This window comes from Dermacentor silvarum, chromosome 3 (genome assembly GCF_013339745.2).
Source record: "Dermacentor silvarum isolate Dsil-2018 chromosome 3, BIME_Dsil_1.4, whole genome shotgun sequence".
NCBI lineage: Eukaryota > Metazoa > Arthropoda > Arachnida > Ixodida > Ixodidae > Dermacentor > Dermacentor silvarum.
In genome coordinates, this window is record NC_051156.1 from 223,638,884 (window position 1) to 223,664,876 (window position 25,993).

The following is a 25,993-nucleotide window of genomic DNA, read 5'->3' on the forward strand; positions in this document are numbered from 1 at the left end:
TGAATGTTTTTTCTGCCTCTCTTGTACTTCCACCCACCGGATAAAACAACCAATTCCGTTGGTTCTTTCATGGTCGAATAACAGAAGTTAACCATAACACTCTTACGTGAACTTTGCTAGACGTCATATTATGCAAATGGTCATGCTTGTAACAAACTCTTAACTGTTGAAGCAGCTTAGGTATGCAGGTTCTTGTAGGGCAGCCGAGAAGCAGCATTTATGCTGTACCTTTGATTTGTTGCCTGAACCAGTGTTTTTAGTTTTGGTCAGTTTAAGTCAGAAGCTCATGTGACAGGGTTATGAATGGAAGGCCTTAAACTCATTTTACTTTCTCGTTTGTTTTCCTCTATGTTGCACAGAAGAAAGAGAGTGCTGGGGACTTTGTCGGATTGGAAGACTCGAGCAGCGGCTCCGAAACGAGTGACATGGAATCGGGACGGCTACTCGCACGGTCTGAAGAGACCGACTCAGACATGTATGGCAGCATTCTTTTCGAGGAGCACCTGCTGGATGGACTGCCTAACTGGCTGGACAGGTTGTTTGAAGGCACCACAAAACGTTACTACATCCAGTACTGGCCGGAGTGCATGAAGTAGCCAGCCCTTCTGATCCCATCCTTCAACCCACAAGCAGCAGTACTTGCATTTTTGTTGTTATTGGGTTGTCTATTTATGCCATGCTTGTGCAGCCCTTTTCCAATACCCCCTCGTGGAAATACGACTTCCTGAAGATATTGATGTGCAAAATTTCGTGGCATTCAAGTCGCCATGCATTTTAAGCTACAAACCACGATATCACGTGTGGCTTGTAAGTCAATTAGCTCGATACCTTTTAGGCTGAACAGCTAAGTACGTTTTGCCCACATCGCAAGAAGTGTTTGCATCAGCTGCATGAGGGGCAGCATAGTTTAATGGCCTTGGTGTGCTTTTTTTCTCCCTCCCTCTCTGATAAATGAAACAGCCAGTGCAGCCTTGTTTTTATGCATAAACACAATGAGAAGTTACAGATCAACCATGATAGTGCATTTGGTGCACAGGCAGTGTGAAAAAGTGTTGAACATGCCAGTAAGGGCTGCTTGGTCATGTTGTATGGAATGAAATGCATAAGCTTGAGAGCCAGGTGAGATTTAAAATGTTCTCGAGCTACCCACTTGGCATAACTTAAACATAATGCAGCAGGAGTGTGCACTGTCTTGCTAAATTAGTAACTACCTAAATAGGTGTAGTAGCTGTACAATTCCCAAGTTGCTTCTGAACCAACATTGTAAAGTGGCTGCAGACCACACAGGGATGGAAAAGATATTTGTCGAGTGGATTGCCTGTGTGGTCTGTACATAGCCTCAAACTTGTGGCCAGGTGATGGATGTTGCACATAAATTATGAGTTTCTGCCTAGTTTTTGACATATGGATGCCCCAAAGGCAATGTTCATGTAGTTATTTGTGCTTCTCATTACTTAGGCCGTTGGCTGTTTGTAGGGAGGCAGGAAAAGCACTCCTCAAGTTTTGGTACATGGTTTGTAGCTTGTTGTGCCCTGTGTTTGAACAGTGCATCTTTTCACTGTTTTTGTGCCTAAACTGATCATTGTTTTGCCAGTAAGACCCACCTGTGTGTATGTCAGGTTACATAATTCATACTAAACCTGAGGTTTGTGCAGGCAGTACTTGGAGCAACGTAAGCAGTCTGTTACCGGTAGCATGTGATGTCTTTTGTCCGACCATTGTGAGCTTGAATTTTTGTCGTTTTGCTTTTCGTTGACTAGTTTTCTGTGGACAATTTCCTAGATGTCTTAGAATGTACTGGAACTGACGTTTCGGAACAAGTGTAGAACTGAAGTACAAAAAAAAGGGTGTTTTCATGTTGAGGTCATTGCATGGCAATGTGGAGTATGTCTTGTGATGTGCAGTAGTTCCAGCTACCTTGGTTGTTATCACACATTAGTTGATCGGACTTACGATATTAAGCTAGTCACTGCTTACTGTGCAGTTTTGGTTCTTTCTTGTCTAGAAATTTGTGCTTTTGCTAAATATCATGTTGATTCATTTTGTGTTTGTGTGAAAAGCACCCATGGGCCGTAAATACGAGTGCCTGCCAAGAAAATACTCAAGTTGCTGCAAGTGCTGTCTGCACAAATTTGTATTGCTGGTCAGTTAGCTGGTGGTTGTTTAAGTGTGTGGCCGGAAGTGCAGTACCTTTTACTTAATTTTCAAGTTGTGATAATCGGACATCATGAATGTTTCTCCAAAGTGCACTGCATGCCGGATCTGCTGATTTGAACGTGTTCATACTTCACCGAGAGACTGTGCTTACCATTCATCATGACCCACTCCACGCCAAGTCACCGCTTCTGCACCCAGCCATAAAGTCATCACACCATGTGTTGCTGTGTCTGTGATTGCTAGTCATGAGGCTGCTCCAAGGACCTTCTCCTCGGCCAGTGCGAGTGTTGTGTATCTGCTGCCTAAGGATCACAATTATTGATGTGTGCGCGCGTGTGTCTTATACTTTTGCACTGCAGATCTCTTGCAGACTCTGCCCTGAGCGTGGTGTATCTTTTTTTTTTTTTTTCTTGCTTGGAGGAAGAGTGTGCAACAGCTGTGACATTTGTTTTTCCTCAGGTTATAAACTTATCATGTTGTTGTTTCAATGGCATTATTTATACTGTTGATTGATGTGCACCAAAGCTATGTGAAATTTTGGTCATGCTGTTGTTGACTTAAAGAGACTGAATATGCACTGGTGTGCCACATCATGGCTGCAAGACTTGCAAGAAGGCAGGCATGCTTGTCTCTGCACTTGTGCAGAAGGCTAGAATTTTCTCACCGCTGCAGTAGTAATAGTGCAACTGATATGCCTTGTATAGAAATAGCTAATATTCAGAATTATCGAGGCAGCGGAATGGTTCTGTTTGCTTTGTGAATACGTAAGTATCCTGCATTTTGGCACTGCAGTTGGACAGCAAAATGTCCCACAGTTATGCAGGCGCATCAAGTCTCCGTGGAACTTCCAGTGTACCACTGCCTTCCACATGTTTCATCACTGCTTGCTTAACATACGAAAATCCTGTGTCAACTAGCCACGGAGAAAACCAGGTAGCATTTCTATTTAGAAAGGAATGTTTTATGTTCAACTTAAATGTAAAGATTAGAAGTGTTTCTGGTAGAAATAAAACATTTGACATTCAACTTGGAAAGCAGTTTTTTTATTTAAGTTTAAAACTGAAGGATTATTTCTAGAAAAGCAGCAGCAGTACATGGTGACTTGCACAACATAAAAGCGCAGATCATGGTATGTGGAAGCGAGATTCTGTTTCTTCATGTTTGGCAAACAAGTTCACAACTGGCTCTGCAACAGCATACGTATATTGTGCTTGTAACAATTTAGGATAATATAAGGCAGCATGTGTGGCATCAGGCTAGCACAAAATCAATATGAGGAGCCGTTATTTTTTTCTTTGTACACTGAATGGAAGAGCCACTTTCTGCTTATTACACTACAGAATGAAACGTGGACCACAACTCACCAGCATAAATATCTTGCAATGCTGCACCAACCACTTCATCACTGCTAGTTATGTGCTCCCTTCCCTTGGTATTCTAATATACTGCTTTACTCTAACGGGACACCCATTGTTTGTTGTTAAGGTTTGATTCCTCCTCTAGTAGAATATCATAGACCCAGATTTGTTCTTTAGGCTGGAACTTGCACCTATGATTTCCTTGAGTGCATGCTAGTGAAGCACCAAGGACAGAAAAATCAGCTTTGTAAACATGAAAATGAATGTATGCTCCATTCCACTAATTGTAATCTCGCCTTGCGTGCTATTGAGCTGGACACTGACTTAAACGCTTGAAACAGTGTAATTCTGGACCTATGTTACAATGTAACTCGCTTGCATTGAACCACTGAGTATTTTTGTTAATTGCGATTTCATTGAACAAGGGATGCCGTGGCTGCTGTTGCTGGGAGTCAAACCCACAGCGTCATGCCGCAGCAATGGGTGCTGGAAATAAGCATATTTATTGTAGCAATACAACTGCTTCTTAAAGAGTCTTGTTGCTCTTGCACTTGTGCAGCCAGCTAGTGCTTTTTAAAGATATATTATGCCACATTGGGAACATGACTATATTTTGGTAAAATTACTTCATGCAAAAATATAATACCAACTCTACCGTTGCTTAGCTTTCATAATATAACAAGGCACTTGGCATAATGCAGCCGAATACATAATTGTGTAAATTGTGTCTGAAAGGAAGACAATGTTAAGAATGACAGTTTAATAGACAATATGCAAAACCCACAAGTACACTTCTCCACACACTTTCTTTGACGTAACCAAGATTGCGGACCTTGGGCCAGAGTTGCAATTGAAGTATCAACATGCAATTCTTGCCACTGCCCGTTCCCTGCACCGTCCAAGGTTTCAAAACGCATTTCTCAGCTTTAACAGCGCTACTAGCCGGAATGCGGGCCATCTTAGTTTGGGAAAGTTAGCTCTGTGGAAAAGCGTGCTTACGGACTTTTGCATATCGTCTACTGACCTTGCAAAGCAGTGGCATGCACTGCTAATGCTGCGGGGAAGAGTGAAAGCACTACTGGCGGTTGCAAAAGTGCCCAGAGTTCAATATGTGCAATATATTTCACGTTGGTTATGTTCACACAGTTCCAATGGCACAATATGGGACGTTATGAATTTTTTCTATAACTGAGCTTTACAGCAGTACGTTTCTTGTCCAGTCAAGATGATCTGCTGCATCCCTTGCTGGTAGAGCATCGTATTAAGATGCGAGGGGGCTCCCTCAGGTTCTCTGCATGACTTGTAGTGGAAAACTAGTAACGATAGCAATAGCACGGAAGGTGGCGTACATGTTTACCTCCTCATTAAACACCCCCGAAAGCCGCAAGTTCTTAGTTCTTTTAGGATCCAGATGAGCCATACAAGCTTCGAGACGGAAAGACAATGCTGAGAGTGGAAAAAACAGCAACACTACACAGTCGGGATCCTGCTAACAGCAGCCATAGGCAAAGTTAAAGGAAGTGCTATGTTCATACACGGTCAACTTCTATTAATTTTACCCCTACAGAGCGTGTAAAAGTGGTTTAATTTAAAAGAAGTCAAAGGGCATGGGCCATAGAACTTGTAATGGCACATTCGAGTGGTGCTTGCCACGCTCCGCCTTTGATTGGAACATTGATTGAGCGTTAAATGTTCAGCTGCTTGCCAGAGCAGTCGAAGATTGAAAGCAATCATGCATAGCACTGCTTCTCTTCTAAATAAGAAAAGCCTGCAGCACATTTGAAGATGTCGCGTCGACAATAGAAGTTGCTGTAGCTGCTGGAATGGCACTCTGCTGCACGTCGATTACACTTCCAGAACAAATGTAAGATCGCCTCTACGCACTCTGATATGGAGCATGGTGTTCTGAATGGACAAAGTGAATGTGTTCCAAGTGCTCAATTTTGCCCAGCCAAACTGAAAGCACACTGTGAGAACTATCCAGAGGGCTTGAATGTAACCAGTCGAATGTGCCTTAGAAGAAAATACGGCACTGGCATCTGCACGGGTTACTTCAGGGGTGCTTTGGCCACCATGAAAATGATGGGAAATGCAAGCCCTGTTTGGGTGAGGTCTGAGTGTGTGATGAAGCTATGGCTGCATAAATGCCCTGCTTGGCAACAATAACACAGTGATGCATTACTAAAACTGCATATTATACTTTTTTGTACAAAATTCATCAGAAAACATGATAAAGCCACTATAAAGCGGCAAGGTTGTAAGTTTACCAAACTGATAATCTGCTCAGTAAATAATGTCCGCTTCCAATAGCAGCACTACACATGTATATTGCATTGTTGCATGTTGGTGAGAAAGTAGGTATGAAAAATAGGAATACACAAAAGTTGAATAACTTTGTAGTAATAGCACTGAACTACCAACCTCAATAACAAATCTTCAGAAACAAAACGGGAAGAAGACAATAAAAACTTGCCAAAGAATGCATATCACAGCATGCGAGTCAACAAGAACCCATCTGAGGCCCATCATTCCGGTGGCATTGAACCATTGCAGTGTCAGCTATTCCCCCACTAAACAATAGGCTGCATACTAGGTGTTTTGGACATTTGCGCCCATCCTGAGCTGTAATGTGGAATGAATTAGCCAATGCTTACTTACCCATTAGCCAATTGCTTTCATTTCAACAAAAATTACTGCAGCTCGTCTTTGAGCTTCACTCTTCTGTAAAAACTAATCTCAGCTGTGGCAGACATGTTAGCACAAACACGAGAAACTTCAACTGAACACTATGTGCAGTATTCATTGAATAACACAAAACTGGCACATTACAAATTCGTGGCTTGCACAGCATAAGTGTTAGCTACAGAAGCAGCAAGCGGGTGCATAAAACCTGTAAAAATGTACATGCAATAACCATGAGTGGCAACCAACATCACATATTGTGAAATGGAAGTGATAGTGCAAGTAATCTTTTAAGTGTTATGCTACTGTAGAACAAAAAATAACTTCCAAGATTCAAGAAGCATTGCACCTGAAAACCATATGGCGCAGCACTGGGGTGTCTGCTTTGTTGCTGCTATCACAGATTCATGCGCTTTTCTGTACAGATATCACAGTAAAAAAACATGGCATTACATATTGCTCTCATTCAATCTATAGGATATCTGTGTTGGGACTGCAAGTTCAAATGCTACAATCTCTACAGACATTTGCAAAAAGTAAAGTTTTTTTTTTTTTTTTGTAAATTCAGGAAGATTTTGGAAGCAGCATTGCAACATGCAGCAGTGCATACCTTGTATAATTGGTAAAATATTGCAGCACAACTGGGCAAATATATTTGCTCTGCATTCAGCTCACTCAGCTGTGTTCATCTCTCATAAATTGATCCACCATCAGTGGCAAATAGCACTGACATTCTTACCAAACAAAAGGTCTTTGTGCTAGCAGTTGTGCTTGAGCACATTTCTTAGACTTAAGTACTAACAATTAGTTGATCCACCATCAGTGGCAAATAGCACTGACATTCTGACCAAACAAAAGGTTTTTGCGCTAGCAGTTGTGCTTAAGCACATTTCTTAGACTTAAGTACTAACAATTAGTACACATTTGTTCCTGTATAAATGAAGGTGAAATTTCATAAGCAAATAAATTGTGAATTAAGTAGAAGAAAGCGCTACAGTTGTAAGAACATTGCAACAAGAATGACTACCAACAGTTCAGCTGTAGGTTACATGTGAACAATTAAATTTTCTCAAGTGAGAAAAAACAATTCATAAAAAATATTACATAAAAAAGACAGCACTTTCAAGTATGCACGTGTTCACTTAAAGCCACCGAATGTGGCGTAATGCAGCTGAGAGCTTTTCTATCACACCACAGTTTGTGTAATCTTTGTCACTGTTCAAAAAGACCTGCCTCATACAGGGACTGTGTGAAAAAAACCTTGTGCACCAATCACAGAAAATGCACAAAACTGTTCATGATCTATTGCACAAAATATTCCAATTACAAAAATCGTCAAGCGATGAATTCACTTGTTTGCCATCATAACTGCACTTTCAGAGTGAAGGTGACAGTAGCACTGAAGGGCATTACCATGGTGTCACAAACCAACACATTATTTTTATTTTATTTATTTGTTTAGACCCCTCCTTACAGTAAACCTTAATTACAATGTAGTCACTTAACCCAGATCATCACCCTACTTAAATTTCGCCACAATCATGCCCAAAGTGCATGCACTTTAGAACAGAGAACAGCTGAACCTAGATAGAACATGGACATAATGAAGTAAATCAAATATTTTTTGCCGATGTTAGCATGTAAAGCATATATGATTATAATGAACATTGGACATAACGAAGGTATTCTCATGTTTAAATGAGGTTCAACTGTACTGGCAGTGCAGAATGTGGATACTATTTAGAATGGAGGGTATGGAGCCCTTTTCGTACGTAATGAGGTCATGCCCATGCAATGTTGCCATTTTAGTGATATACCGCTAGCCACAGTGCATTTTTAGCCCATATGGCAGAAAACAAGCACCTTTAGGAGATATTGCAAATTTTCTGAACAATTTTCTGAACTCATCTTTTAGCTGATTTGCAAAAGCATTTAGTGGACATTAGTGGATTTTAAATGTTTTAACGGAACGGCAACAGTAATTTCTTGTCATGTATCACTGAATGCCATAATTATCTATAACTGCAGGCATTGCAGATGTCCCCTTTTTTTTTTTATCAAACTGTATCTGATCTTGTTGAAATTCTTCATAAAGGATATTTAGTGGACTTCACAAGTGCAAAAAAACTTTTGTTGCTTTGGACTAGTTATGTCTCCCTTTAATCAACAGCCAGCAAATCAACCCTCCTAAGCACGGTACATGCAACAGTGAAGGAGCCAATTTCGTGCATTATGGCAACTTAATGTTACAGTTTCCACTGTTGACACTTGCATAGTGCATTGCTGTGCCTTGTTACGTTGTCACACAGTCCCTGTACATATATAATTGAAAGTCAGTGGCCAGGAGAGCACATACGGTGCACTACTGAGCACCTAAGGTGAAATACAATTTCTAACAAGTACGAACTTCCCACACTTCACCACTTATCATCACTTACAAATTTGTACGTACTGGTGAATGCACTCGAGATTTCTATGAAGTTGAAATAATGCTGAAAGGCCATACTCTATCAAGAGCCCTAGATGCCACAGCGGCAAAGAATAATTTGTGCACTGCTGATAAGAAAATTCATGACTTGACAGTGTAGTACATATTCTATGCATCAAACAAATGTAACAATCCCCTCAGGGCATGTGTGCGGTGAACATACATGCCCAGTTTTCGATACTTTTGGTGTTGGAAGCCTGAAGCATTGAGGCAGCAGTCGTCAAAATTCATCATGGATATTCTTGGCTGTATTGACCATCTTGCTTCCGAGAAATACATCCTTTTGGGAAAGAACCTCCTCCAGGCTTAACTGGTTGTCCCCATTGCTGTCAGCCTGTTGCACCAGTTCTCGTGCTTCACTTCTTGCATGAATAGGGTTCTCAGGATCATTGTACATCTGCAGAGGAAAGAAGACAACGAAACTTGGCTCCTTACACTAACGGCCATTGCCATCAAGTTTGCACTCCAAGGTCACACACTCACCTGAGATGACACACATGAAAAATGCATGCTATGAAGTATTATTTTCAGATTTACACAGCTTTGAGTATAATTAGTGTTTTTGTAGGCAAAGGTATAATAAACATTTGTAAGGTAAAGTAAATATGGCACTCAGTCAAGTCGAGGGAGGTCTGTTCAATTTGCCTGTACCGCCTGGATAGCAATGGTGCCCTCTGAACCACACTGTTAGTTTCAAAACGTGCAGGGTTGGTTCATTCTTCTGCACCCTCCCTATACCAACTGCAGAGCAGACAGGCAGGTCACAGGCATAAGTCTTTTTGAAACCCCAATTGTATCTGTCAGCTTCATCTGTGCAACATGAGATGCGTTATTTCGCATGCATGTTGCACATTTGCCATAGCCCTCAATCCAACCATTCTTGCTTATCAAACCATGTACTTTTTCAGATCAAACAACATGTCTCTGTCAATTTTCAGTGCTAATGGTGTCTTGCATCTTTATTGCCCTCTGAAGCTGAGAGATCAAATGACAGAAACAAACTGCCTGCGTATTCGCCAGCAAAGGCACAAGTTTAGAAACGTTGTATGGTGCACCTTGTATGATCCTTACTGCTTTCTGCTGTTTTTAAGATCAAACCTCAGATGCGGTCATATAATGTATACTTGTGGTTTGAGGCTTCTTTAACTTATACAGATGGCACACATTAGGGGTACAAACATAATGCCTGCACTGCGTCTCCACATCAGCATCCATTTCGAGTGTCTTGTTGTGCCTGCACCGCTGAAGCCCCACTGTGAACTGGTTCACAGTGATGCAGGTTAATCGAAGGGACCCGGGGTTTTAAAACCAAATGTTTAAAAGGCCCCCTCACAAGGTTTGGGCTTTGGTAACAGACAATAGCAGTGTGTAGATCACGCAGTGGTTGTGACCTCTGCAAAGTATCAACCAGCTATGTGACATGAAAACAGCTGAAATTTCAAAAGAAGGTCGGCACACCCATCCTGTCAAGAGAGCCCTGCTTCCAGCCAGAGTCACGGTCACGTGCACCAATGCCTCTATGTAAGATGCACTGCCTGCAACGTCGCCGATTATGGCACTTGACTTTGGTAAATCATTCAATGCAGAATGCACAATACTACTGCTACTGAACGTGGGCCGCACAGCAAAAAAGGAAGAAAAAAAAATGCCGGCAGACCCCATGTCTGTGGGAATCGATGTTATACGAAGCAGTGTGTGGGGAGCCTACCAAGTTAATGAAACGACCATGAGAGCACCAAGACCTAGCCGGCTGTTTCATGACCTACATGACACGCATGTTATGACCTATCATTTATGTTTGTCACACACTCTTGTCATATTATGCCAGTTTTGGTACATACGAAGTTAACAAAAAGACAATGAGAGCACTAAGACGTAGGCGGCTAGATAGATAGATAGATACTCTCAAAGTGGCAAATGTTCGCCAAAAAATGCTTCGCATTTAAAAGACAGCGGGGTTCGTGACGCATACATGATGGGGTCCCTTGGCTACTGCTGTGAGAGAAGGAAAGGAAGAAATGTTGCTTGCGGACGCTAGTGGGGTCAAAGAGAGAGAGAGTGCAGGGGTGGGACTGCCCAAAGTCATTTCGGAGCAAGTAAAATTGCGTTTTGGAGCAGTTTGGAGCAGACCAAATTGCATTTTGGAGCAGCTTGGAACAGACTAAATTACGTTTTGGAGCAATTTGGAGCAGACAAAATTTTATTTTGAAGCAGTTTGGAGCAGACTAATCTGAATTTTGGTAGAATAATGGAATGTGGCAGCACACTTCGAAACCACTACGAAACACAGAATAAACCAACACGAATCGCATAGTCGAAGCATGCTTTGTAGCTAAAGTGTACTAGAATATAGAAGAGTGGGTCAAGCGGTGGCACAGCGCATGCTTTCTAGTAAAGCCGAAAACATCGGTGGCACTAGGATCGAACTATATATTCCCGCGCCGGCGCTTATGGTAGCAGAAAATGTTCTCAAAACAGGCGATCCAATCGACGCTGTACCAATTTCTGGATCACCACATGTCACCGCAGATCCAGAGAGCAGCAATCAACCCTGGGGTGGTATAACGTATAACTATTCCAATCTGCTTTTATTGTGATAGCAATTAAATGGACACTCAAGGCATATTTCTGCCGTCGGCATTGTCATGATGTTATGTATAAAGTCCATGGGCGATAACTGTGTCGTCGCGCGCCGTATGCTGTATATGCGAGTGAAAGTGTGCGAGCGTGCAAACAGCATGCAAAGGAGGAAAGCGGGGAGAAAACGCACAGCCATCTGTCTCCCACAAGGCACCAGGAGAGGGGAGGGAGGGGCGTTCTACCCCGGCGGTGGCTGGGCATGGTGCGGCTGCGCCAGTGCTGATAGCTTTGTGTGCGCAGTGTTTTCGGCGCTTAGTTCGCGTTGAAGCGAGGCAGCACGAAGGCCAATTCGCTCGCTGCTGTGCCGCGTTTCCACACTCCAGCCTTTTGACAGCAAGTTTCCGCGGTCATCGAGTGAGATATGGTCATGTTTGCTTGTGCGCGCATGACACCATGCTAGTTAATATAGTTAGCTAATTTTTACATGCTTCAACTGCCGATAAAACTACCATCCTTACTTCGTATAGCTGTCTACTAATTTGCTATCGCAATCGATACTTCGCCTTTCTGGCAAAACTGCGACTTTTTATTCCAAATCCACCATTAGCCCTTCATGATAGGTCAAAATTGCTCAGGCCTCGCCCATATGGGCTTAAAACAGATTGGAATAGTTCTGCTTTATATCGGCCCTGGGGACAGAGATGCCCGCCAGCTGAACCTGCTGCAGCGCGCGCCTCCATAGTTTGCTCGTGATGCCCTCAGCATACTTTTTGTCGTTGTGTGCCTCAGCTAAGGAGTGCTGCACCGCTCGGTCCACTCAATCGTATTCAAGTACACACTAAATACAGCCGCCCTGGTAGTCCCGACAGCAGCGACAACAGCCGGGAGAGGCTGCGCGCGCACCGGCCACTTGCCGGAAGTGCCGAAAGTCCAGTGTTATAAGCTCGAGAACTACGAGAAACTGCAGGAGGCGCCGTCGCGCGGTGTGCGGAATGTGGACGGCTGCACCCTTTTTCGGAGAACGACTCGGCTCGCTGTTTGCGGCCACTGCTGGAGCACACATGCCGAAGCCGTTCTGGCGCAGCGTGTCGCAATTTCGGTAAATTTACCGTGTTTGGCGCAGTTTGGCGCAGGAATGTGTGTTTGTATCAAAATGGCGCAATTGGCGCAGGAGTCCCACCCCTGAGAGTGTCTAAGTTGGCAGTGAAGCTTGCCTTCTGGCTGCATAGTAATGCGACATTCCATTATCTTATATCTCCTCTAATAAAGAACCAATTCGAAAAATTCTTGTGGTACAATGCCCCTTGACACCCCCTTACAACTTCCAACGAGAAACCAAAATTTCCAATGAGGCCTGGTGAGCAGCACTTTAGGGACCTATACAGGTTTGTCAATCAAGGCAGGCAAGCCTGTTGTCACTATTTACTATCTCGTGTCGAAAGCAGTGACAAATTACTTGCTGTCTCCTTCGCAATGTTGTCATGCAGTGTGTGGGAATAAATGTGCATTCCGATATCTTCGGAGTGGCCGCACACGGTTATCACGTGATGATCAAGCGTGCGCTTATGGAGGGTAGCGTGGAGAAGGCACCTTTCGCTGCTTCCGCTGCCTTTCGAGCCTTGCTCAAAAGGGAGCGAGGAGGGAGCAGAGGCGACGTTTAGCTGCAGCACCAAATGCGCATCTTGCGACCGGGCGCAAAGGGAACTGGCGACTCAATCTCGCACGCGAAAGGAGGAAATCCGGAAGGCAGCACGGGAAGGAGGGAGCATGGCTTCTACTCTGCCACCAACTGTGTACTTGTACTTTGTGGGGCTGTGGGCTGTCGTGCGCACTGTATCTTGAAAGCGATCTCTACACGGCTCTTACCTTTGTATGCGCCTGTGCTTTCGCCGCTCAGTTTCCATTGAAGCGATAGACCGCACGAACCTTCGGTGCTGGTGCTGCCGCGCTTGCTCACGCCAGCGTTTTGACAGTGGTTGTCTGCGGTCATTGAGTGTAATCTATTCATGTTTGCTTGTGCACGCTGACACCATGCTTGTTAATTCAGTTAGTATGCGAATGTGTCCAAGTCTGTGCAGCCGATAAAACTACTATCCTTACTCTATATAGCTCTCTACTAATTTGTTATCGCAATTGATGCTTCGCCTTTCGACGAAACTGCAACTTTTTCATACATCCGGTGGTCTCGCGTTACTTTAGCGGTTCTTGTTCTTCTTCTTGCTTTTTTTTTTTTTTGCTGGACGCAAAAAAAAAAAATGAACCCTCGCGTTACTTTCGCGGTTTTATTTTTTCTTGATGGACGCAGTGAAAAAGTCACCCCTCTCATTACAATCGAGTATAAATACGGTAGTTAAAGAACTAAGCAGTCAAAGTTAATCTGGTGTCCCTCATAACCTACTATGCAGTTTTGGCACGTTAAACCCCACAATTAAATTGAACTAATCAGCAACAGCATTTTTCAATGCAGTCCTTTACTAGGAGCACTATGGTGAAAGAAGCTGCACCACGATTATACTTCACATAAACTAAAGCTTCCCAGTTGTGCTTTACTGTTAAGTGAGCTACTTTAATAAAACATCTGGTGCGAGCAATATGCACAAGCATACCAGCAACTCTTGTCGACTGGCCTGTCCATCTCCATTGAGGTCGATATTCTGGCGGAACTCCTGGATTCGTTCCTTTTTCCACTCTTCTTTTGTTGTGCGTTTCATCTCATCAGGTCCAAGTTGAGAAAATTCATCCTCGGAAAGCTGTTCATCTCCATTTTCATCTGGAAGGCCAAGGAACATGGCCTGTCAAGAAAGGACTGTTGTCCACTTCCCAAATCTCCTCCAAATGCATAGAACCTGCACACCTAATTACACACTGCCTTGGGGACACAGTAACCCTTTAACTTCTTGTATAACATTTGTATAATTTTTTTTCAGCCACATTTTTGGCACACACCATTATTATAACACACACACATCACACATGCGATTTGCCCATTTACTCATGTAATGGTCACCTCACCTACAAATATAAAGAAGGTTGATCACAAAGAAGCTTTCCACAGATGCACATGTAGGTTTTATGTTAACACAGAGCAAACTCAATGCTACTGAAAAGTTACTGTGTGTGCGTCTAAACTTCTTAGCTATGTAAGGTAGATTATTAATATGTTAGGTACACTCACCCCTGGGCCATATGCCTATCATGTCACCAACCAAACTGTAATTGCCCACATGCACATGCACACAAAAAAACAACTACAGTGTAGACTGCTTGCAACGTAAGTTGCCGGAGTCGTGAATATCTGCACTATAAGCGGTACCGCGCTATAACCAAAACAATGATTTTCAAGCTCTGCACGTATGCGAAACATGTAGACCAAGCATCCACATGTATCCGGGAATCGAAGCGTGCGACTGGGGTTCTGCATCCGTTTAAATTTACGAACGTTGAAAGGTTAATGTCCAAGTACCTACAATCTTTGCATGAAGCAGACAAAGTAATAATTAAAAAAATGTCTCAGTTTCGCCCTGAAGCATCAATTGCGATAGCAAATTAGTAGAGAGCTATAAGAGTAGGGATAGTAGCTTTATCGGCTGCATAAACTTGACACATTCACTTACTAACTGAATTAACAAGCGTGGTGTAAACGCGCACAAGCAACCACGAATAGACTCGATGACCGCAGACAACCACTGTCAAAACACGGGCGTGGGGAAACGCGGCCGTCGCAGCGAGTGAAGCTTGTTTGTGCGGTCTATCGCTTCAACAGAAACTGAGCGTCGTAAGCACAGCGCATACAAAGGTCAGAGCCGTGTGAAGATTGCTAAGATACGGTGCGCGCGACAACACCGACAGCCATCACAGGCGCGAACGCATTTGTTGGCAGAGGAGAAGCCACCGACCCCCCCCCCCCCCTCACCTCCCTCTCTCCCGTGCTGCCTTCCCGCTTTGCTCCTTTCGCGTGGTTGCGTCGCCGGTTCCCCTTGTGCCCGGTTGCAAGACACGCATTTGGTGCCACAGCACAGCATTGCCCACCCCTCACTTCCTCCCATACCCCCACGGCTTTTCGCGTGATGGAAGTCGCGTTTGCTCTTCGTTGTGCGTTCGCTCTCCGTGAAGGCGCGCGTCCCCCGCGCGCTTTCACTCGCACATACGGCGCGCGGCGACGATTTTATCGCCCTTGGACTCATGCTCCACGTCTCTTGCTCCTCCTCCGCATTGCCCTCGTTGACCTCCTCTCCCATCAGTGGGCGCACCTCGTTGAGAAGCGTGCTCGCTACCGCCCTCGTTGGCAAGATTTTCCCGCGGAAGCCGCATTATAACCGGTATTTCGTCTCACATGGCTGCACTGTAAGCGGTATGCATATACATGGGGTGCTATGGGAAAATTAACGGGATTCTGAAAAGACCGTACTATATCCGGTCCTGCACTATAAGCGGTTACGTTATAAGTGATCTATACTGTATTCTGCAACACTGAAAGAGTAATAAAATGCATGGACATGTCGCAATTTCTTGTCTGCATTTAGGATTCCTACGCTGTCTAGAAAGGACCAAGATAAGTAGGGCTATGCACTTTATTAGCTGTCAGTTTTTGCTAGCAACATTCCATGCAGCTAAAACTTCAATCATTTAGGCACCTGTCTATGGTGACTGCCAATCTCGCATTGAAAAAAGTTCTGCACACAAATGTGAAAACTTTATTCATGTCGCTAAGTGCTTAAAGTAGACCCTATCCAGTATGCAGCTTTTCATGGAATGAAATGCTTAGTGAAAGCTGCTAGTGACAAAAAAATAAATTAAGAATGAATTGAAATATGGCTCAAAGAAGCAAGGCAGCAGCTTTCTGCAGCTTAGAAAGGTCCTTTTTGTTTGGCAAACGACCTGAAAGGTTTTCATGCTGAAATTAAGTACTTTTGCATCATGCATGAGATGACAGAAGTGGAAAAGATATATGGCTACGTCATGAGTAAAAGATACAAAAAATTAAAAGTAAATTTCAGAGAAATATTATGCGCAACCCAGAAATGAATGCTTACCAAGGCTGCTGATGATGTCATTCACCATTTTGATTAGTGAGATATGACTGTGCTCAGGGTGCCGGAAGGTAAGGAATTCGTCAATGTTCAATGCATCCTGGTGAGAGTTAGCTGCTTCAAACCACATAGCTTTGTCAAGTAGAATCTTCTCCTTCACTGCACAGAAGAGAGAAATAAATTGTCACATGATGTTTGGACATCAAATAGGTGCACACATGCATACTCAATCTTTTACATGCTGCTTGTCAATATAATTTGCGAGTCTATGCAAGCAGATTACCTCACATATTTGACTCAAGAGCACTCTCTTCTCCCAATCATTTGGGAAAAGTTTCACCGCAGCAAAAGTTTTTCCGGGATCCCCAATTTTTTTTTTTTCTTTTTAGGTGCAGCATAAATTGGTAGTAAAGAAACACCAGTTATCGGTTGTGCACAAGTCTTCTAATTACTCTTGGCTTACAGATAATTCTTTTGCCACAGTGGCTCAGAAGCTACAATGCTTTGCTACTAAGCAAGAAGTTGCCACTTCAAATTACCGGCCACCACAGGCACATTCTAATAAGAGCAGTAAAACAATACCCACATGCTAAAATTCTGGTGTAGAAGAAAAAAGTAACACCAGCAAGTCAAAACTGAACTGGAGGCCCTACTACACTGCACATTATAGCAGGGCACTGCTCTAGGACAGGGGTCTCAATTTCATGGCAGTCAGTAGGCCACAGATATCGTACACTGACCATCGCAGTCTGCAGTGTGGCATGCCTAATGGAGGGGAAGATGGGCTGAAGGCTCAAGATGGCCACACAGGTTGCATGCAGGCTGTGTTTGAGAACCCTGCTCTAAGACGCTAAGATCCATCAGTTTACTAAAGACCTGACAAGGCACACACACTTTCATCCCTTCAACTGTCTGCTTCCTTATCTCTAAACTTTCTTAGATGAAAGAAGTCGCTTACTTAAGGCTTTCGCGGCTCTTACACCTTCTATAACCTGGTCCAGGGGTCCAATACCTGATGACCCTGTGAGCTTTCCTAGCAGTAGCGCACCGACAATGGGGGGGGGGGTGTAACCCCCCCTCCTCCTACGCCTCCAGCCCCACCAGTCCAACGTGTACCTTCAGTGCTCTGTTCACATTGTCATTACAATTCAGGAGGTGGCTTGAGGTCAAATTTTCCTGATTAACACGTACATTTTATCACTGTCTTGTATTTATTCATTCACTCTTAAATTATTTTGAGTAAAACGCTGAAGAACTAAACATCATCATCATCCTTGGTGTCACTATATTATTATAATTATTAGGCATTTTATTTGCTGTTGGATTCCTCTGGCTAAAGCAAGGAAATTGCATATTATGCAAAGTGCTTGCTTCCCCTCCCCCTCACCACAAAAATTCAACCCCTCCCTGGCAGAAATCCTAGGTGTGCTACTGTTTCCTAGTGTTCTTCCTGCCAAAGTATCTATTGCAGACATTCACCGTGGGCCATGCTATGCCTAGGAATGATGACCACGTGAGACAAGATTCTAAGAGCAGTAAACCTAAGGAATTTCCGAACTGAAGAGTTAGGTTATAAGAGTATTTTTCCCATACTAGCTTATCGAAAAATACTTTAACTCTCATTTATCTGCTCTCAGATGCCACATGACAACCTGTTGAAATTAAAAAAAAAGAGCTCTACAAACAGTCCAGGCATGCCCCTATAAACACATGTAGAAGACATCTTGTTTCTGTTTACTGCCAAGGAAATTCCTTTGGGTTTTTCTATCACAGCTGCCAGATGATGCAATGCTAACTGACCTTCAAGGGTCACCTAGATTACATTTAGGCACCTGGTTACAGCGATTATCGATCACAGTACTTAAATTGCAAAAACTCAAGAAGAGCATTCATTTGAGTCACACAATAACCTTGCTGTACTCTTGACAGAATAAAGCACAATTGAGCATGCTAAGCACTGTACGTAGTATGCACAACTGGGAAGTGTTCAAAAATAATGCTTTAACACACTAAACACTATTCTGCACTATTTTGATGTGAAAGCATCAAATGGCTCATCAAGCAAAAGCTGACGTCCAGCGCTTGTAGCAGCTAAACGGCACCTAAACTCCTAGTGGCTGCGACACCACGTCACGAGCTGGCCTTGATGGAGTTCCCATTGGATACAACGCTATGGCACGAGCGCGCCTCGATGGAGCAGAGCAGGCAAAAGGGGACACCTGCAGCCGCAGTAGCGTGCCAGGTGTTGTGTGAGGGGAGAGGGCATCACCGCAACACCAAATCACCCTCACTCTTGGAAGCCTGCGTTATCCAGGCGCTCCTTGTACACGCAAGCTCTCGCCTGCATTCTAACTGCGCCTTTGTAGGGCCAAATCGAAACGTGCTCGCTTGCCCGCAATGAGTTCAATCGAACATTAATGCTTTCGCATTCACAACTCGTAAGAAGTGCTCAGGTGTGCTCAAACTTTTTTTTCTGTCTTGTCCTTGCTCATTTGTAACCACTTTAAGGGGACACTAATGAGAAGCATCAAGTCGATGAAAATTGTGCAACTGTTTTTCATGGACCCTATTAGTATTTATTAACTGGCATAAAATACTAATTATCTGTGCAGAAAATGTGGGCCAATCTTTCGTTTTGAAAATTTGCACTCAAGCAACACTTGATTACATTTTTGCCATGGTATGCATTTGGTGACTTTTTTGCACAATTAAGCCCTCTTTGTGCAGAAAAAGTTCAAATTTCCACCTTACTGGTTTTTTTTTAAATATAATGTCGTCATTTCTCATTACCTACAATCAACTAGATACAAGAAAATGCTGCCAAAATCCATGAAACCACAGAGAGTTGGTGAGAGAATTAAGGCAACGTCAACACTGGTCTTTTGTTTCTGCATACTTTGTGGCACATCAAGTCTCCGTTCATGAAGAGACTGATATATTTGCAATTACAAAATTGTACTTGACCAATCTAGCTAACATGATGCTCATCCTTTAAGGTCAATTTAAATATTCTGTCCTAAAGAAAGGTTGGGTGCTTCCCAATTCTGTTACACAACCAAAGTAGTGAAGTCCTTGCATGGTATATTACTCTGTGCAGGAAAAGTCATCATTGACAGATCACAAGCAAGAAATGTGACATTAATACATTGGCATAAAGAAATTAAGAATCCAGACTTTCGGTCTTTTAAGTGCAACATGGAAGACATGCAGAAGCTCAATTTAAATGTGGCTTTTTTGTTCATTATTGATGACTAAAGAGTATAAAACACAGATGCACTGAATAACTTCCTATGAAAATGAATGTTGTGAACAATGTCAGCAAACACCAGTTTGAGTGCCATCCCAAGGTTTATTCAATGTAGTGACCACATGTACTGTAAATATAGCTACAAGCATTCCAGGGCAGAAACAGACCAAAGAGTCATCTTAAAGATTTTATTCTTGCAGTTGGTTCTAGATTGCATCAAGTGGTTCTAAATCTCATCAAATGATGTGTGTGCAAACAGTACAACATTGAAGACAGAAAACGTAAGTACTTACAATCTCTGTCAAGAGTCCTGTGATCCTCTGGGTGGTTCTTAGCATATTTGTCATCAAAGCCTTTTTCTATCATAAAATTCACATGGTACTCCTCCCAAGACACTAGCCCTGAAACAGCAGAATTGAAGTGGCACCAGCTGAGTTTGTAAACGTACTGGCAGCATATTTTTGGACTGTGCACAGTGATTTATTTATTATTATTATTTTTTTAACATTGCAATTGATGGAACGAAGCTGTATTGAGGATGGTCCACCTTAATTCATGCTGCAGTTATGCCACCTGCTTTTTGGATGTATACGGAACCAGTCCAACCTTGTGATACAGTCTATATATCTCTGACAGCATGAGTCGAATAAGGAACACTGAAAATTGTGTAGATAAAATGTAATCATCAAGATATATATGAGTGAAAATGCACTGGAAACATACCGTCGTGGTTTTTGTCAAGCGCAGAAAATATCCAAAAGTTGTCCCTGACAGCCTGAGTGTAATGCTCTTTAACTTTCGCTGCAATCCAGTTTTCCAGTTCTGAAATGGTCACATGTCGATCATGATTGATGTCAACCCTGGAAGAAAAAGAAGTCGGGTACTGTCAGTATACATTTTATAAAAGATGCTGCGAAAATTAGTTGTTGGTGCACTTTATGTGGCTGCTAAAGTAACAGAGCTGGATACTCGAGCACATAATCAGCACTAGGGCACTCATAAAAAAGTTTGAAGTTGAGTTACGAGCAGCAAGTACGAACTTTGCAAACACGGTTCGTAGGAGGGATTCATCGCCTTCTTGCTTTGAACTCTCGGTGCCCAGCAAGACTTCTTTTCGGTACTGTGGATTCAGGTTACCGTTCCTTTGCATAGGTAGTCCTTCGAGGTGGTCCGGAGGCTTGATTAGGCTTGCATTGAGGTGAGAAAGTTTAATATTGGCAAACCTACTCTTGTTATAGTCAGTAACCTTTTCGCGAACACTTTCTTCGGTTAATCCAGGAAGAGAGCGACTTCCGTTTGATGGCACAGGAATGGTCCGAACGAAAGTAGCAAGACAAAACAGTACAGCAGCTATGCTTATAATGTAAGACATCATTATGCACGTCTTCGTGTCCGTCAAGACTTCCGCGCACTGCTAACTAAACTCTTAGAGCAACTCATAGGGCAAAGGAGTCGCCTGAAAAGCGGACGACCGCGCGGCACACATCGCGTTTGCAATGCTGTTGACAGGTTACCGAGGTTACGCTGTCATGTTACTGTCACACGTTGCCATGACACTCGCATAAATAACGTTTCGCGCACGTCTAGAGCGGAACCAGCGGGAAATGGACATCGTAGGAACTAATCACGGAAGGCATGCCATGCGTGCTGCAGGAGCAGAAAGTGATTTTAGAAGCAAAAAAAAAAAAAAAGAAAGCACGTAAAGCGTGGCCTTCGAGATGCCATCGGCGCAGTGTTTTACATGGTGTTCAAATCTACGCTCTACAAGGTGGCGGCCTCTAGGTTTAAAATGCGGATCTTAAAGGCCATGCTTTTGCTTGTTGAATGCGAAGGAAGCGATTTTGAGAGCAGAAACCACCCCCAGAGAAAAAAAAACTGCGCGAAAAAAATTCACCGGCGATTACGACTAGAGTGTGCTAATTACAACACTGCCTATGCGAAATTTGAGCGCAGCTGTATGCGTGTTCAATTTTGCAACGTTGTCTCATGCGGCACGTTGCAAACGGAGCGAAGTATAGCGCGACTGCCTCGCTAATCTGGAGATCGCAAGGATAGCTAGAGCCAGCGCGTTGGTGACGCGTGGGTACAGTGTACTAGAATAGACTCTTCTAGTACACTGTACGCGTGGGCGCAATTCACAGCAGCCGCTGCCGACAAATCTATCAGACGACGGGCGCTACTCTGGCGCCATCTCGTAGTCATCGACTCCTGATTACGCTTTTCTTCTCACGCTTTCGCCATACCCTCCTCTGCTTTCCGCCTCATAGTTTGGCTGCACCCTCCTTTCCGCTTTCCTTCTCGCGGCTCTGATCCCCCACTGCGATCCGCGTTCCCTTTCGTCTTTCGCATGTGCTCGTTCGCTCGGTTATGCCGCCACCGCCGACGCTCGCCGCTGGAACGGGTGGCTACTTGCTACCTTTAATAAATGTCCAATCACTTGAAAGTGCTGACTCGGTGTATACATCATATACCCGTGTTAATACACGTGCTGACTTCAGTTCGCGCAATGAATAAAGGACATGCGCAGATTTTCTTTCCCAAACAAAAATCGTGAGCTTACAGCCCATTACAATGTCAGCGCAGCCAGGTCCGCTCACTTCTCTGGAAAGCACTGCTTCGGCACATACATCCATCACTCCCCCTGCTAATGCACGTTCTGACGTCAATTCACGCGATGAATAACGGACATGTGCCCTGAACAATGACAGCATATGCTAGAGCGACAAACGAGAACATGAGCTCCAGAACTCTTGACACGTGCTAATCATTTGTACCTCAACTCTTCCAATGCAGCAAAAGCCATTACGAATAAACTCAAGACTGCTTCCTCAAACTGCAATATGTAGTGAGCTTCCTCAGAACCGTGAAACAGCCACAGCGCTTCCCTTCCCAGTGATGGTATGTCCGTTCACCGGGGCGAGACTGCAAAGAGCGATAAGACCATCACTGTTTTGCTAACCTCTTGTGCGGGATCATCATCAGCTTCAGCCAATTTTTATGTCCACTGCAGGACGAAGGCCTCTCCCTGCTTTCTCCATTTTCCCTGTATTGCGCTAGCTGATTCCAACTTGCACCTGCAAATTTTCTAATTTCGTCCCCCCACCTAGACAGTGGTAAGCTCCCAGTCAGGATTTGTCAATGCTTTCTGTATGCACTCCAACCCATTCTTCGGTAAATTTCCTTCTCGTGATCAGGGTCCCCTGTGAGTAATTAGACAGTTTTAGTTTAGCGTGGTTACCGGAATAGCGGGCGTACCGGAATAGCGGGATCAAAGTGCGCATGCGCAGAACGCTAAACGACCCATACCGTTTACCGTGCGCACGCTATTTCTCAGAGTTAACGTTACCGTGTTAGCGTGGTGTACGTAGTGTCAACGCCTCCTATAAAGACAATGCCTGGAAAATGAGCCGCGAACTCGCTGCCCTACCCTCGGATTTTTCTCTCCCCCACTAGTAGGTAGGCGAGCGCCCCTGACGGGCGATCCTTGTAAACATGCCGGCGCGCGGCGGCCGGGAGCCAAGCAGCTGGCTTGTCGCGAGCAGACGACACCTTGCCGACCGCGCGTGGTCACCGCTGCTATATGCAGACGATTACACTCAAGTGGTTTCTTTATCGCTGTTCTGAGATCATGCGAGTCACCTTACAGGGCTTTTTGTCGCTGGTCAGTTTGTTTTAGTACAAAAATTTGCTGGAGAGCTGTAAATGTCCGCGCAGCGTCAGCGGCGCTGAAACTTACGCCGACGTTTTTTTTTTCTCCAGGGACGCCAGCGGGAGCTCGCGCTCTCCGCCGGCGGACAGCGCGCTGCCGACTGCTCCCGGCTACGCCATTGGCTAAGTTGATGGTGTCACGTGACCAGGCAGTAGGTAGGCGAGCGCTCTCGCACGGCGCCTGGTGACAACACGCGGCAGGGACCTCTCTATGGAAAAAAGAGCGACGTTCCAGGCATTGTCTTTATAGGAGGCGTTGGTAGTGTACGTAAAACATGGCGGCGGTCGCGGTCGCCCGCTTCGAACTGAATTTGGCGTTGTTTTTGTAGAATTCACTTCGTTCGTAGCAAATGACTGCGTAAACGGCTTTTGCTTAGTCTCATGCCGCTTCGCCGAGAGAGTGTTATGGCTAATCTTGAGGAGCTTTCGAGATCGCTTCTCGTTTCGAACGCGCCTAAGCCTAACGAGAGAAATTTTTTCTGAGATGCGAGCGCCATCTGTCGCTAAAGTTGGGAGATAGGCGCGACGACGGCATATGGCCTCTGAGATGGGAGGATTTCGGAGGCTATGGTAGACAGCTTGTACTGCTTGTCTGGTTCGTTGCAGATCGACGGACATGTGAAGTAAAAATACAACGCGCTCCTGGCTTCCATTGCGCTGCCTATCGCACTTTCCGGACGCACACACACATAGAATTAGGTGCCCTGTGTATGCAAAATTCAAAGCGTAATGGAATAGCGTCCCGCACGTAAACTACGCTATCACGCTATACTAAAACTCTCTTTCTGCAAAGTTTGTTTGCGGAACGGTAACGCTATTTCCCGTAACCCCGCTATTACGCTAACGCTAAACTAAAACTGTCTATTAACCTATAGATAAACGTATTCTTTTACAGACTCTAGAGGCTCACTGCCGATCCTGAATTCTTGTTCCCTTGCCGGGCTATTGAACATTATATTTGTCTTCTGCATAATAACCTTCAACCCCACTCTTACACTTTCTCGGATAACCTAGGTCCTGAATCATTTGTTGTAATTCTGCAGTGTTGCTCAACAGGACATGAATGTCATCTGCAAAGCCAAGGTTGCAGAGATTAACGTTGCACGTTGGGCTTGTTACTATAACATGATGGAGGCAAAAGGCGTAGCGCATCAGAAATAGGACACAAGAAGGCCAAGCGTGTGTGTTGTCTGTGTTCCTCTTCTTGTGTTCTATTTCTGATGCGATACGCCTTTTGCCTCCATCATGTTGCAGAGATACTCACCATTGATCCTTACTCCTACGCCTTCCCAGCCTAATAGCTTGAACACTTCTTCCAAGCATGCAGTGAATAGCATTGGAGAGTGTGCCTCCTTGCCGGACCCCTTTCTTGATAGGTATGTTTCTATTTTTCTTGTGGAGAACCTAGGTAGCTGTGGAATCTTTGTAAATATTTCCCAAGATATTTACGTATGCCTCCTGTAGTCCTTGAATACGCAATGCCTCCGTGACAGCTAGTATCTCTACTGAATCAAACGCCTTTTCATAATCTGTGAAAGCCATAAAGTGAGGTTGACTGTACTTTGCAGATTTCTAAATTACCAGATTGATAACATGGATGTGATCCATTGTAGAATATCCCTTCCTAATCTCTTGGTCGATTGAAGTCAAGTGTTGCCCTGATTCTATTGGAAATTATCGTGATGAGTATTTTATACAAGACTGAGTGAGAGCAAGCTAATGTGCCTAATCCTATAATTCATCAATTATTTAACCGTCTCCCTTCTTATAGATTAGTATAATGTCGACATTCTTCCAGCTCTCTGGTACACTTGAAGTCGTGAGGCATTGCGTATTAAGGGTCGCGTATTATCCCGCGTGCGGGATAATAGGGGATGATGATAATGATGATGATGATGATGATGATGATGATGATGATTTAATGGCATCCCCTTTGAAATGGGGTGGTGACAAATAGTCACCTAGCCTGCCTGATTTAATTAGGAATGCTACAGCTGTTTTTTATCTAGCATTTTTTGTATACATTTCATTAATATTTTCTTGTTTTTTTTCCTCAATATCTACATTTTACCGCTACCTAAGAGATCAAATCAGGTCATACCAATTTCTTTCCTGCTTTTTTGCCACCTCTAAACGTCTCTTGCTTATCTCGACTGCTGACCGGTTGATGCTTCCGTACACTTTAAACCCAAGTGCTTCTGGGAAGTGTACGTTCCTTATGGGTCTCACTGGGTGAATCCCTTCACATTCCATTAGGATGTGCTAAGTGGACTCCGGATTTTTGCTGCTGCATACAAATGCCTCATCTAGTTGCGAATACTTGTTCCGGTATGTTTTGGTCCTTAGACAACCGGCTCGAGCCTCAAATCTAGCAAGGTACTGCCCTTTGTGTTATTGTACAGATTTTCCCTTCTAATTTCTTTCTTCTCATTTTTGTAAATATCCATGGTCCTTTTTGTTTCCATTCTTTTCATCCAATTCACTGTCTCTATTTCTCTCACTTTCTTTCTGATGACTCCTGGTTGTCTATTTACAGTTTGAGTTATCCTGTACTTGGTTGCCAACTTTCTTGACCTCTTCCTCCATTCTGTGTCCACACTTTTCAGGTACAGATACTTGTGCACTTTAGTCCCCCATTTATTTTCATCCATATTCCTGAGTCTTTCTTCAAAACTAATTTTGATCGGTGCTTCTCTGATTTCAAAAAGAGGCCCAACCCATGTCACCTTGCACTGCCTCATTT

The 25,993-nt window shown here is 43.9% G+C and overlaps 2 protein-coding genes across 2 annotated transcripts in view; one reads left to right on the plus strand and one right to left on the minus strand.

Annotated features, from left to right (window-relative positions):
- LOC119446766 (dnaJ homolog subfamily C member 16-like) overlaps window positions 1–3,179 on the plus strand; it is a 31,300-nt gene extending 28,121 nt beyond the window's left edge. The window contains exon 13 of the mRNA XM_037711305.2: window positions 360–3,179. Within this exon, the coding sequence (XP_037567233.1) occupies window positions 360–596 (237 nt within the window). The 3' untranslated portion in view covers window positions 597–3,179. The remainder of the gene's footprint in view (window positions 1–359) is intronic.
- Window positions 3,180–3,440: 261 nt separating this feature from the next.
- LOC119446767 (45 kDa calcium-binding protein) lies at window positions 3,441–21,175 on the minus strand. Its single transcript, XM_037711306.2, has 6 exons — window positions 20,583–21,175; window positions 20,266–20,402; window positions 19,836–19,943; window positions 16,299–16,454; window positions 13,872–14,035; window positions 3,441–9,082 (listed from the first exon to the last, which is right to left on the minus strand). The coding sequence occupies exons 1-6, from the start codon at window positions 20,915–20,917 to the stop codon at window positions 8,906–8,908; spliced, it is 1,077 nt and encodes a 358-aa protein (XP_037567234.1). The 5' UTR covers window positions 20,918–21,175; the 3' UTR covers window positions 3,441–8,905.
- Window positions 21,176–25,993: the final 4,818 nt, after the last annotated feature.

Excerpts from the sequence above, each read along its gene's own strand:
- LOC119446767 (XM_037711306.2), bottom strand. The coding sequence starts at position 20,917 with ATGATGTCTTACATTATAAGCATAGCTGCTGTACTGTTTTGTCTTGCT. Across the intron at positions 14,036-16,298 it reads TGACATCATCAGCAGCCTTG|ATGAAAATGGAGATGAACAG; the intron begins GTAAGCATTCAT and ends TTGGCCTTCCAG. Across the intron at positions 9,083-13,871 it reads CCAGTCGACAAGAGTTGCTG|ATGTACAATGATCCTGAGAA; the intron begins GTATGCTTGTGC and ends TTTCCTCTGCAG.